The sequence below is a fragment of the Anolis sagrei genome, chromosome 1, assembly GCF_037176765.1.
Source record: "Anolis sagrei isolate rAnoSag1 chromosome 1, rAnoSag1.mat, whole genome shotgun sequence".
Taxonomy (NCBI): Eukaryota; Metazoa; Chordata; class Lepidosauria; order Squamata; family Dactyloidae; genus Anolis; species Anolis sagrei.
The window spans coordinates 83,630,963-83,645,955 of record NC_090021.1 but is presented as its reverse complement, the minus strand read 5'-3'; the positions used below and the strand labels follow the sequence as shown (position 1 = coordinate 83,645,955).

The 14,993-nt window shown below is 38.0% G+C and overlaps 1 protein-coding gene across 6 annotated transcripts in view; it reads left to right on the top strand.

Moving 5' to 3' along the window:
* LAMA2 (laminin subunit alpha 2) overlaps positions 1-14,993 on the top strand; it is a 557,898-nt gene that overhangs the window by 251,459 nt on the left and 291,446 nt on the right. For all 6 annotated transcript variants that reach the window (XM_060753336.2, XM_060753340.2, XM_060753339.2 and 3 more), the window contains exons 11-12: positions 829-969; positions 6,897-7,070. In XM_060753336.2, coding sequence (XP_060609319.2) covers positions 829-969; positions 6,897-7,070 — 315 coding nt within the window. The remainder of the gene's footprint in view (positions 1-828; positions 970-6,896; positions 7,071-14,993) is intronic.

The window sequence follows — 14,993 nt, the reverse complement described above, 5'->3', positions numbered from 1 at the left end:
AATTTGGAATGTAACTATGTGCAAACCATACCAGAGACTGTCCAGCATTTCATCCACTCTTAGAGACTGTTTTCTTTATAGTAAAATAGTGGTATGGCATTTGGATTCTGGTTTTAATCACAGTAGAAACCTTCAGGATGATGATTAATAAACAGAGAAACTGGCTTCTGCTCAGTAATAAACAGATTGCCAATTTTTTGACAATACACATTGCAAATACAGGAATCTTGATCTAGATTTCCAGTCACCTGCATATATAATAGGAAGATAAAAAGGTACTCCTTCCTCGGTCCTTCCTCACTGGACTTTAACTATGGAGTAAATCCCTAGATTTGAGAATAAGAAAAATAAGGAAACTGTTAGTAATGTCATTGAAGAAAAATACATTTGGATGGAAAAACCAGATAAATTTCAGTTGTTTTGCTCTACAAATCCAAAAGTCCATCCAGCATGGCCAATGATCAGGAATTATGGAAGCTGTTATCCAAAACATCTGTGGGAAACAGGTTTCCTAACATTGTATTGCATGAATTTTCGCACAGTAGTTAATCCAATCTATGTGAGCTGAACCAGGCATGTATAGCTTTGTCTTAATATTAATTACAGTATAGGTACAATTTAGCCCAGTCAGCATAAGTACTAGCTGTTGAAAAGTGATGGATAGGACAATCATGGATGACCATGAAAGCAGCTTGGTGCCCTATGTCGACTCCTCATATTTCTTTACATTTTTCCTATTAAGTTATAGCAAAGCACCAAAAACTCCAAAAGGCAGATGGGTTTAGAAGTAATATTATTCAAAACTAAACTTGTACTGTTCATTTCCAGGAAAATGTTGAAGGAGAGAACTGCAGCCGCTGTAAACCTGGTTTCTTTAACTTGCAACAAGACAACCCCAAAGGCTGTGAGGAATGTTTCTGCTCTGGTATAACAAATGACTGTGTGAGCTCCCACTGGACCTACAGCAATGTAAGGAAAACAAAAATAAATATATATATATCCTACTAGAAAGAAAATTATCTTTAGATTTCTTTAAACTTTGTACTTTCAAAAGCTTTGTTATTCAAGAATTTTTAAAAAGATGTTTCACGTGTAAAAGGCAGATTTTATAAACTTTACATGTTCCCTATTCCATGGGTGAGTAAAAAATACAAGCTGAATCATTCAGGAAATTTTGTCTAATTTTTGTCCCTCTATCTATTATACTGTTTATCTATCTGCCCTGTCTATCTGTCTCTACCTGTATATTGCCTACATTGCATCCAACAATGCAAGAGTGGAGTCCCATTTGCACAATGGGACTTGTGCATCCTTTCTTCCTCTTAATCCCCTGTGACGCATTTAAATTAGTTCTAGAGGACCATTTGGTCCTTCACGGCAGATTTGCGGGTGGCTAAGGGGAAAGGGCTTCAGGAAGAACTTAATCCCAATATATATTCAACAATATTTGTGGTACTGAATTGGCGTTGTCTCTTAAATTCCCATCATATTTAACAGCTATTTAGCAATGTATTGTCGAAGGCTTTCATGGCTGGAATCACTAGGTTCTTGTGGGTTTTTTCGGGCTATAGAGCCATGTTCTAGAGGCATTTCTCCTGACGTTTCGCCTGCATCTATGGCAAGCATCCTCAGAGGTGTGAGGTCTTTTGGAAGTAGGAAAAATGGGTTTATATATCTGTGGAATGGCTGGGGTGGGGCAAGGAGCTCTTCCCTGCTGCAGTTAGGTGTAAATGTTGAGCTATCACCTTCATTAGCATTTGAAGGCCTGCCTGAGCCTGGGGAAATCTGTTGCTGGGAGGTGTTAATCTGTGCCTGGTTTTTTCCTCTCTGTTGTTTAGCTGTTATAATTTTAGAGTTTTTTAATACTGGTAGCCAGATTTTGTTCATTTTCATGGTCTCTTCCTTTCTGTTGAAATTGTCCACATGCTTGTGGATTTCAGTGGCTTCTCTGTGTGTTCAGAACACAGAAATGCTGGACCACACCAACAACCACCATGTCAGACTACACAGATACTGTATTGATAAGAAGTTTCCAAATCTCTTACATTTCTTCATAAACTTAATAAAAAGAACTTGGATGGGGGGAAAAACACATAGGAGGAAGCATAACAGATTGCATAATCATTTTTTTCTGTAATATTCAGTTTTCTTTGTGACTGAATAGGGATTTTGCATCTTCCACACTTCTCTTGTCATTTTCACTGGAGATCATAATGAGTCATCCATATGCCATGTACCAATAGTTTCCCTGCTAAGCATCATGAAATGATTAACACGATTGCTGGTTCTAGCACACTTCTTTTGAAAATAATGGATTGGCCTACAAATGTTCTAGAGAAGTAGATATTTCAGGGGTAGTTTCCAAAAGTTGTGCTGATGCCTTGGAAGCAAGTAGAATTGCATAACTTCAAAAATAATGCTGTACTATAATTCCCATAATTTCTCAGACAGCATAAACAGAATGGATTCTGGAAGCTTGGTCCCAGAAAGTAATTTTCACAAGCTCTGTAAAATTGTGACTACATCAAAATTGTTGATGACTTTAACAACATTACTTCCTCTTCTAATTATTTTGTTTTTTTAAAAAAAAAATCCAGCAAGAACACATTATTTTAAGAGTACTTGTTACAGAATTAGGAGTGTTAGCTATAGTCTCTGTGGCCACTGTAGTTAATCTTCAGTTTTCTATGTTTAACTGCCTGGTCATTGACATGAGTCCATCTAATTTTGATGGCCAGGTGATGTCTGTTAACTAAACCAAGTATGGGTTTTGATGCAGAATATAGTGAACTGAGGTGGGGTGGAGTGGCTTTATTCAGCTTCTCCCAAAGTACACTCCAGTAATTTCAATTGCTTGAAAATTATTCATTTGGACTTGGGCATATTATTTCAGTTCAGATTAGTTTTGTATGCATTTAAACTGAAATATCTGCTAAAGTAAAATAAGTTTCCCCTTGACATTAAGTCTAGTTGTGTCCTACTCTGGAAGGTGGTGCTCATCTCCATTTTTAAGCCAAAGAGCCAGCGTTGTCCATATTCACCTCCTAGGTCATGTGGCTGGCATGACTGCATGGAGCGCCATTACCTTCCTGCCAAACCGGTATCTATTCATCTATTCGCATTTGCATGTTTTCAAACTGCTAGGTTGGCAGAAACTGGGGCTAACAGTGGGAGCTCATCCCACTCCCTGGATTTGAACTGCTGACCTTTCGGTCAGTAAATTCAGCAGCTCAGTGGTTTAACCCATTGCACCAGTGGGGGCGCCCAAAATACATGCTAGGTCAACCCTATAAGCAGGATCTCTTTCGGATCACAAAAGAAGCATTTTGACAACTCTGGTTGCATCAAATCCATTCAGTATGCAAACATACAAGTATACAAAAATGGATCATACCTTGTATTTTCCATTTTCATTTGAAATCCATAATGTTAGAGGTTTACCCGGGCAGGGTTTCTCTACCACCCACGTGTTTCTTTTAAACTTGATGCAACTGAAGTGATGTTTTCTCTCCATGAGAAAGATTTTGTACAAAAACCAAGAAGGGACTGTTAAACAGTTGGACCTGAATCTGATAGTCTGCTGAACTCTGACTTTATTCTTTTGTGCTGAAGAAGACTGCAGAGTTCTCGACAGCAGGGTGCACAACATATGGTGCGCTAAATAAACTCCTTCCATAGATGAGACCTTGTGAGATATTTGCCAATTGTATTTCTAAATTTGAAGGGAAGCACAAAACTTTCCACATTTGAACTTTCTGGGGAATCTTTGAAATTGGATGGAAACTTTCTGCATTATGATTTTGGAAAACAAAAATAAAACATTTTAATTGGCTCATAAGAATCTAATAATGGGAAATGCGTTGTTTTTAAAAAGATATGTATTGTAGTCTCATTTGATAAGGGCAGTACTTCTTTCAGAAGGGTAAACCTTCAATACAAAAAGAAGTTGGTACATTTTATAGTGGGAATAGTCTTCCCATTTTGATGTTCTTCCCTTCTCTTTTAAAAGCTCTCTCTGTATTTGAGTGATTTGAGAGAGTTCTGTTCTGATGGGTGGAGTTGGAACAATCTGGGTGGTGACAATGGGGAATTGCCATTGCTCAGTTCCAGCCAGCTAAATCCTTCTCCCTATCCCCACCCTGACCTTTATTTCTTCTTTTTACATTCTCTAAATTATTTTTTGTCAACCTGCCTCTATTCATTGTAGAATCTCCCACTGTCAACCGAGTGTAGAGATAGGATAAAGTGGTATTAGATTATTTCCCCCTTGCTATCTCAGAGATATCAAGGAAGGGAAATGTTTTTGGTGTTTTGTTTTGTTTTTTGTTTTTTGGTCCCTTTGAGCAAGAGTTCTTAAGAAATCAAAACAAGAAGCTGAAGGTGCAGATGTATCCCTTACACACAGCTGAATAAAATCCCACATTTTCTGCTTTGAACTGGAATATATGGCACTGTGGACTCAGATATCCCAGTTCAAAGCAGATATTGTAGGATTTTCTGTCTTGATATTTTTGAGTTATATGGCTGTATATATAGGGCCCTTATGCAGCCATATAATGCAGTTTCATATTGCAGCTTGGAAATGTAGACCCATATAATGCAGTTCATTGCAGTTAAACCGCATTATGAAACTGCATTTTATGGCAGTGAAGATGTGAAATGTTGTCACAAGAAATTCAATGTGTAGATTTGACAAATATGAATTTAATATGATGTGTGGGAATGAATGGAAGGATGTGTGGTTGGAGTTAATAATTTTGAAAACATCAGTATAATATTAATGACTAACTACCTGCTTGCTGGAACTGTGATCAAAACCTGCTAATGAGAATTGATAAGAACTGTGACAATGGTTCTTTCAAGTTAAGGAAATGTTTGCAACATTCCTTATGTTAAGAAGGAAGTCAACATGAGATCAACATCAATCAAGAAGATCAACATCTGAGATGGAGCCAGGATAGAAGTCGTCTATTATTAATTTACATCTTTGGGACTACATCAACAGAATATTCCTATAAAAGACTTAGTCTAATAATGCTCAAAATGTGGCAGACTGAGGAGTCTGTTCCACCCGCCATGCTCTACTCCATGGGAAGGAGAGAGATGGTGTATTCTGTGAGTGTCAGATATGCTATGGGAAAGCATGATTCTGGACACTTTGGTGCTTCTTTCTCAAGGGAAGAGGAAGAAGTGCGCTTTTCGAGTCTTGGATTTTGTGCAGGGAGTCAGGTTCTGCTGTATGGAAAACAGAGATCTGGTCCATGGCATTGTGCTTAGGGAAAGAAGTTTTGGCATTTTGGCGTTTTGAAGTTTTGCCATTATGGAACTATGCATTGACAGGCTGCAGGAAAGAAGGGTCTGACCTAACAGCTGCTTCTCCAAGGAGGGAGAAAATGATATGGTAATACTTGAATGCCTGAGGATAAATGCATGTACATGTGGTGTGAATGTTGAGTGAAAATGTAATTCCCTTTTGTTTGTTTGTTAACCAATGTAATTATAAATCCAATGTAGTTGCATAGAATCTGTATGTCTGTATGTCTGTATATTTTGTGTAATCTGGTATATCCTCTCACACTGGAAATTGCAATAAAAAGAACCTATGCTTCAAAGTTATTGAAAAGTCATTCATGACAATGTGATGTCTTAATATATTGCTCTCAATGCACCAGTTTTGCTTGTTCTCACCCTCTAGACCTCATTGGAAGTTCTCTGTTCTTACATTGATGTGTAAAAATGAATAATTCTACTTACAGTTTCTGGCTAAGAAAATGCCATACAGGCTCTTACATGAAATCTAATGTGAAGGAGGAGCAACAGTAGTTTTTGATTACAGCATTTTCTATTTTCCCAGTTGTATGAATTCCCATAGTCTTATAGAAATATTGTCTAATTTTAAGTATTATTGCAGCATGATTCACATTATTTGAAAAAAAATGGTTTAGCACAAACTTTCATAGACTCCACTTCACTTCATCAGTTGCATGGAATGTAGCAACTGCTACTCTCCCTTCTGCTTATCCTTGCTCTTGTATGGCTGTCTGTCTACAGAGGTTTCTTTTCATGCATCTGATGCAATGGACTAAAGTCCGTCAAAATGTATGCTGGTGATTTTTTTCCCTCGCTTGTATCTAAGGTGCTTCAGGATTCCTTTTTAAAAATTCTGAGTGAAACACAGCCATATCTGAATACTGGCCTATTTTAAGGTAAGGATGGATTTGATGCAATCCGTTACAGCTTGACGCTTTTTCAAGGTTTCCACTACAAAATAAGTTCTGCTGCTTCAATACTTTCATCCATGATTTGTTATTATTGCAATTTTGAAATATGAAAAAGCGACTTCTTTGAAGGCTTGAGACATAACAACTCTTTGAAGAGTTCCAATTTCACATTGACAATAGCTTTCCAAAAATGATTTATCACACAATCTTATAATATCTATTCAGAAATATAATATGTTTATTTTGATATGGATTACTTCCATATAAGTAAGTATAGGATTGCAGCCTTCAAAATTATGCTGCAATACTTCTTTGCAGCATAACAACACCACTATAACAAGACTAGTAAGTTTTTTATCCAGAAATTTCTGTCCTTTGGAGAAGAGAAGATTACTAAGAGAAATGTGAGAAGCCTTACTACAAAAAATATCCAGTCATTAATATGAAAAGAAATCCGTATTTCAAAACAAAAAATCAAGTCAGCTGAACAAGAAGGTCTTTAAGCAGATGTTGGATTGGCATCTTTCAGGCATGTTGTAGTTGTATATTTCTGCATGGCTGGTAATTGGACTAGAGGGTCCTTTAAGCACTTTGGAACTCTAATAGTATATGCCTTGTAATGCAAATTTTATATATTGGTCAGATATTAACAGATATTTTCTTTTGCTACCATAGGTTCTAGAAATGAATGGCTGGTACCTCACAGATTTACCTGCTGCTGCTAGAGTTGCTCCTCAACAAGACAAATTGGATGGAGCAGAACAGCTTAGTATCAACAACATTGCTGCAAGGACTTTTCTACCACAGATTTATTATTGGAGTGCACCTCGTCCTTATTTGGGCAACAAAGTAAGTGAAGAGGGTCTTTACCTGGGTATTAATTTCATTTATTAATAACACAATATGGAATTTCTCATTATTTGACTAACTATTTGGACAAAAACTGCTTGCTGAAAGCATCTGTGTTGGCATACTGAATATCCCATTGAGGCCCAAAGCAAAGGGTAAGTAGACTAAGTAAAGTTCCCTGGCTCTCAAAGCTTCCTGGCAACTTCTGGTATCAGGTGTTCAGCAAGCAAATTATAATTTGCAATATCATTTTCTTGGATGAAATGGTGCATAACATATGAGGTTGTTGTTGGTTTTTTTCCAAGCAGCTTCATCTCTTTTACTGCATCTTTATATTGTGCTGCCCCTTGCTCACTTTGTGTACACATATGTGGGGAGATGATCAGATGTTGAAGAGATGTGTAAAAAAACTGTATGAAGCATGTATGCTGCTTGAGTGCAGGGAATTGTGCCCTGTGGCTTCCGAAGGGTTGTGTCACTAAACTGATTACAAGCATTATTTAAACCCAAATATTTAACACAGTGCCTCTGCTATTGTGTCTCTGTGTGTGTTTGTGTGTATACAGGCACACACGCTATAGTTCCAGTCATCGTTGTAAACAAAAATAAACAAAAGCAGGTAGTTAATAGTTGTAATATACTGCAGCTCAAAAATAGAAACATTCTGGTCCATCTGGTAATTAGGCTATCACTTAGATAATTCCTCTTTCATCCCACCTCCAATAACTATGGAGTAAAGACATAATTCAGGGAATATCTTTATTCTCAGTATAGAGCATGGGTGTCTAATCTTTTGGCTTCCCTGAGCCCTACTGGAAAAAGAAGAATTGTCTTGGGCCACACACCGCCGTAAAACCTGAAGCCATACATGTGTACAAACAGCGAGAGTATATGGCATGGGGTGGTGCTGTGCCTAGTACAGAATACATACTTTAATTATTTTTCACAATTCATTTTACATGGCATTCCATCAGAATTCTTTTGTTCTTTATTTTAATTAGTTGATTTTTAAAGTTTTTCATTTCTTCTGGAGGAACTGTTTGCAATTATAATGCAAATTACAGAAAGCATTCCATTATATGTGGACTTAACATCCTTTGATTATTTCATTGCATTGACATCTACAAAGTTTGCACTCAAGAACCACATAATCAAGTTATGAAAAAAAACTCTTAATGTTTTAAGTAAGTGATTTTATGTTAGGTTGTTCATAACTGTCTATGGGCCACAGGTTAAAAAAACCTACTCTAGAGTATTATTGTGAAAGGGGTAGTCCTTCCAATGTTAGATGCCATCTCTCATCAGTCCTAGCCAGCTTAGTCAAAGCTCTTTGTTCAACAATATTTAGAGAGAGAAACATTGCCAGGCCCTGCCCAGAGTTAACACATTGTCCAAACCTTTTTTTAATTGGCAGAATATGCTTTTTAATGTCTAGAAAAAGGGAGAATGCTCCGCATATTTAAAAATTCTTCAAAAAAACTGGAGGTTTCACATTGTCTGCCAATGCATGGGATAATGTTTTAACCTCATCTGAAGAACCCAAGAGGTGTGGGAGTTGATTAAGGACTTTTGAACTCTTGTGTACTTCTGCTCGTTACTTAGGGCATACATTAACACAAATTTGTATAAGCCATTATGAAACAGGAGCCTTGTGGGTGCTCTCTTTCCAAGAAAAAGGAAACAAAGAACTACTCAGAAGATTAGGAATTGGTAACTTCAGGATGGCAGGAAGTAAAGAAAGGAACAGGGAAAACAAGAGGGCAGGCATCCTCTTAATAGTCTGTGTCAGTAATCAATTTACAAATGTTGATGCCTCTTTACTTCTAACAGCAGCTATGTTAGAACATATATACCACTGTACTACTGTTAGAACATATATACCACTGTACAACATATATACCACTGTACTACTAAAATATAGAGAATCGTGAACTCTAGTAAAGCAGAAATGTACAGTCCTCCCTCCCTCCCTCCCTCCCTCCCTTTCTTTCTTTCTTTCTTTCTTTCTTTCTTTCTTTCTTTCTTGTATCTTCTTGGTTATTTTGTGGTTTATTTGAAAGTCCAGGAAAATTTCCCAAGATAACTTCTCAAGGTTTCTCTAGATTAGCTTTTTCCTCTTGGCTAGAAATCAGTATGACAGAAGGTAAGCGAGCAAGTAAAAATTAAACTGCATCCCCCCCCTCCCCCCAAAATAATATGAGCAAGTTGTTCAGAGCTATAGATCGCTAAGGAGACTCAAGTCCATACAGCATGAACAAAATTGCATTTGTTTGCTGCCTTAGGTAATCTGTGCTTATGGCACATTATTTGTGGATTCCTTCCTCCTCCCCCCCCCCTCCCAAATTCCTTCTCAGGCAGCAAAGTAGTAGAAAAAATATGCTCAGTTTGTGTTGACATGGAAGACACCCCCTCCCCTTGTGTGGAAGGGCTATGGTTTACTGTCACACATCTCTGTGTGAATGAAACAATTTGCCTTAATAACCAAACCATATAAATTTTTGATACTAAGTAATACTAAAAGCATTCACAAATTACCATAGTACATCTTAAATGTCATGTTGCATGAAGTAAATTATAGCCATTGTGGAGTAGTACTTAGCCGAGGTGATCTACTGTATTGCTATAGAAATGAAATATTACGGGTTATTATTGGTAAACTCAAAAATACTTTTCTAAATATCTAAAATTGGATAAAGCCAGTCCTTTCAGATTGGTTTTCCTCAATGCTATGAATACAATAATATCCATTGTATATGTGGTTTTCTGAGATTTACTGACCAAAGTGACACAGAGTAGGGTTTCAAGTATATAATAACTTGTAATCTTGCTGTTCATTTACCTTCTGTGGTGCCATGTCATATACAATGAGAAATACCAAGCTTTTACATTCAATCCCTAATTATGCAGCTGAACTCTTAACAACTTTTCACTGAAATTTTATTTTTCATGATGCGTATCCTGCATTTCAAGCAAACAATATCCAAGGTAACTTGCATCAGTATACTGTCAATATAGATGGGGCTTTAATAGAACTAAAGGTGTTGGAAGTCTTCATTTTATTGCTGTGTCATGGCTATCTTACTGCAAATTATATGTGATTATGGATGACTCTGTGCTTTTCTGATGAGTTTCTGCCGTGGAAAAGAAATGTGATTTTGTTCTACACAACAGTTCTATATCCATCAGGAAATTTAGAAATTGCAGGCAGTAGGTGTTTTTAGTGGTGATGATTTATGGATCCAGTTTCAATGAGTGGTGAATTTACTTGGATTTTAATTTGAACTTTTAAGGAGCTTTCCAGGGTGATGAACTCTATCCACAAAATAGGTTCCATACGTTGACTAAAATCTGGAATGGATTCATCACCCCCACATACATCAGAAGCACCTTTTATTTCAGATCTGGTCATGAGGCTTATAGGCACATCATTTTGCAGAAAATGTACAGGTGTGGAGGACAGATGGACGTGTTTGCTCTTTCACCAGTTTCCTCCAGTGACAGCATGAAAAGATGCAAATGCTTTCAGAATGATTATCCAGTTGTTGATAGTTTGGGCCGTATCTGTTGTTAGTAAATTATACTTACAGGTAGAACATTTTTAAGTGTTTAAAAAACTTGTATAAGTTCAAATGGGGGAAAGTATGTAGTTTCAGTTCCCACCCACTCACCCACAATTTACATTCACTTTTCCTAAAGATTTTCTCTGGCAGTGCAGTTGAAGGTACTAATTGGATTAAATGGAACTTTTCCAGGAAGGCTAGAGGATATTCTACAGTAATCGACTGCTAAGTACCTCTGAGACTGTGACAATTGAGCAGACATCTAGATACCAATCAGAAATCAATCCAGCCGTCTCATGGAATAGGTATAGTGTTTGTACGTATGTGTGAGTATGGATATTGACAGAGCAAATGGAGAATGTTCAGGCAGGCCTATTATAAGGGAAACAAAAATAATGCTTCACCAAAAATAACTGTAAATATATTCAGCAGGGCAAAACAAAACAATCTTCAGTGCCTAGTCATGCATGCCATCTGCTCTTGTTGCTGTCGCTCCTGTCGATCATGAATGGTGATGTAATGGCCCCGTGATTCAGGAAACTGCTGAATTGTGTACTCCTGCTTCGGTTTGAGAGATGGGTTCATTTATCATCATAATAAGCTATTACCACTGATAGGTCACAACTCAATGAGGAGACAGTCAGTCTAATTGGTTCAACTCTGTCAGCTTTCAGTTTGCCTCAAGGAGATGAGCAGTGCTTTGCAGGTAATATTCAATTGCCCAACAAACTGCTTGCTTAATAATTCATTACACTGCAAATTGTGAAGGCTTAGCATAGGGCATTTAACCGGCTACCTTTCACTTTTCAGTCTATTGACAAACCTGGCTTTCCAATCTTTTTCTTTCTTCTGGACCTGGGGAACAAGTGGAAGCCTATAGAAAAAGTTTGCATGGCTCTTGCAATCCAGTTATCTGCTGTATTTTCTGTTAATTTCGTACTCTGGTATGTTCCTTTTCTAAAGGAATTAACTGTCATTAACTAGTCCCTCCTTTCCCAAAAGTGTCACACATGATTGCAAAAGCTAAATGGATTCTTTCAACAAAATGCTGCACCCTGGATTGTATTCTAGGGATTAATCAAGTGACATAGACTTATGCAGACAACTTCAACTATAAAGTAATGACACATTTGAGAATGTAAAGCTCCCCAAGGAGTTAAAATGCACTTTGCACTCTTAGTTTGGATGGTTGGCAATCATGTAAAATATTAAGTCATTTCTGTGATTTGAAATGCTTTATTCTTGCTTATAATTTTTTTTCTAAATGCATTCTTCAGATAACAATTTAAATCAAAATTACCATTTTACATTGCCATTGCCTTGACTTTACCTTATTGACAGTTCTCTGGATCTAGGTTCTTGTGGGTTTTTTTGGGCTATATGGCCATGTTATCGAGGCATTTTCTCCTGACGTTTCGCCTGCATCTATGGCAAGCATCCTCAGAGGTAATGAGGTCTGTTGGAATTAGGAAAATGGGTTTATATATCTTTGGAATGACTGTGGTGGGGCAAAGAGCTCTTCTCTGCTGTAGCTAGGTGTGAATGTTTCAACTGACCACCTTCATTAGCATTTGAAGGCCTGCCTGAGCCTGGGGGAATCTTTTGTTGAGAGGTGTTAAGATGTGCATGGTTGTTTCCTCTCTGCTGTTTTGCTGTTGTAATTTTAGAGTTTTTTAATACTGGTAGCCAGATTTTGTTCATTTTCATGGTCTCCTCCTTTCTGTTGAAATTGTCCACATGCTTATGGATTTCAATGGCTTCTCTGTGTAGTCTGACATGGTGGTTGTTGGAGTGGTCCAGCATTTCTGTGTTCTCAAATAATATGCTGTGTCCAGGCTGGTTCATCAGGTGCTCTGCTATGGCTGACTTCTCTGGTTGAAGTAGTCTGCAGTGCCTTTCATGTTCCTTGATTCGTGTTTGGGCAAAGCTGCGTTTGGTGGTCCCTATGTAGACTTGTCCACAGCTGCATGGTATCCAGTAGACTCCTGCAGAGGTGAAAGGATCCCTCTTGTCCTTTTCTGAACGTAGCATTTGTTGGATTTTCTTGGTGGGTCTGTAGATTGTTTGTATGTTGTGTTTCCTCATCAGCTTCCCTATGCGGTCAGTGGTTCCCTTGATGTATGGCAGGAACACTTTTCCTCTGGGTGGATCTTCATCTTTACTCTCTGAATATTCAGATGCTACCAACTTCTCAATAAAAAGCTGATTTTTTAAAAAAACTGAATCCCTTGGCTCTATAAAATACATTATTCCTTTTTGTTGAAACTAGAAATTGAAGAAAGTAATGTTTGTTCAATTAATGTGGGAGATACATATTACATTGCATGTATACATATGGTCCTTAACATATCATAATAAACACTTTCGGCATTATATCTCATATTTTGACTTGTTACTGTTAATCTGAGAACTCAATTTTAGGGAATGTCTGTCTTTTCTTCTCTGTCTGTCTCTCTAATACACACGCACACACACACACACACAAATTTGTATAGGATTAATAACTACCAATATAATATGCAAAAACCTAGTCTGTTATTCTACTATGATTTATTCTAATCAGCATCAGCACTGCATGTTATCAAATTATTGAACTTTCCCTGCCCCTTTAATTGAGATTTATTTGATTTGAATTTGCCATAGACTTACTTACTTAGGCGATCCCTCATTGGCCGAGTAGGATAGTCTTCCAGGATCAGTATTCTTGTGGGTCCATAGGTGACTGTGGAGCCCTTTTCTTGACCTGCATCTTCTCCTGCAGCGAGGGCATTGGTTTCCAGGTCGAAGGCGGTCTCGGTCGGGGTTGACTTGACACGCCTTCCTCCTGGCACATTTCTCTCTTTCACCCTCCATTCGTGCCTCTTCAAATTCAGCTGCACTGCTGGTCACAGCTGACCTCTAGCTGGAGCGCTCAAGGGCCAAAGGCTTCCCAGTTCTCAGTGTCTGTGCCAGAGTTTTTAAGGTTGGCTTTGAGCCCATCTTTAAATCTCTTTTCCTGTCCACCAACATTCCATTTTCCGTTCTTGAGTTCAGAGAAGAGCAACTGCTTTGGGAGACGGTGGTCGGGCAGGAACTAGAGCATTATGCAAAAAAAAAAAATGATGCAGCCATAGATTGTGACGGGAAATGAAAGAAGGGAACCAGGTACCATCACTAGAAGATGTTGTGGAACTAGGGAGAATGCACAGAATAGCTTCCTCTATCATGAAAACTTGAAGGTGCTGAGTAAATGTAGTAATAAATGAGCAATAATGGCAGTATTCATTGGGGTTTCTGCCTTTATCTACCAAGTTCCATGGTAATAACTACAGTGTCTTCTTTGTGAACTCCTGATGCCATCCTGTGTTCAGCAACTTTTAATACAGGTGTTCAAACTACCTGCACCACAAGTTGTTGCTAAACACAGAGCATTCTAAACCTTCTTTATTATGTTCCTACCAATCTTTTGGATAGACTTTTGTTCCCATTGGTGTGTCAAAATTTTGTATTTTTTTTCATTTAGAATGAAAATAAATATTTCTAGGGAATAAAAATTTGTGAGAAGGGTCTGCATGACTGTCAATAATTTCCATTGATAACATACCATATATACTCAAGTATAAGCCAACCCAAATATAAGCCAAGGCATCTAATTTTGCCACAAAATTTTGCCATTCGGATCTGCATGCATTATTCACCAATACATCACACAGTCCTAGACATTTGGGAAGTGTCCGACGTGTGATCCAATACAACAGCCAGCAGAGTGATCTTGTCTGCTGTGGACTCCTCTTGTTGTGTTTCAAATAATAATAATAATAATAATAAGAAGAAGAAGAAGAAGAAGAAGAAGAAGAAGAAGCCTTTGGCATTACTGCCTCTCAACTTTGTTTACCTCACAGGTTTTATTGAACTCTCAGCAATCTCCTTTTATCTCTAAATCCCTTTAGAGAATGAACACAGGCTTTTTCCCACCAAAACTTTCAGGGAGGAGGAGGAGGCAGAACACAGTAAACAGAATTCTGGGAAATGTAGTTTGGGAAAGTGATGACTCCTGTGGCAGAGAACGCATAAGGCTCTTCTCTAAATTACATTTCCCAGAATTCTGTTTGCTTCCTGCATTAAAGCTGCAATGTGATGATCTCTGCTTGTCTCTCCCTGGGTTAGCCATGTGCCGGAGGGGCTTTCCCCCTTGCCCAGCCATCCATCCAGGCATCTCTTCCTCCTGCCCACCCAGGCTTCCCTCACTGCCCCCTTTGGGGAAGGATCTTCAGGATCCTTTGGGTGACCCAAACCCAGCCTTTTGGGGGGAAAAGTTCCTCCTGCAACGGAAACCTGTACTTAACTCTTCTGAAAAGTCATAGATCAGTGTTTTGAATCTTAA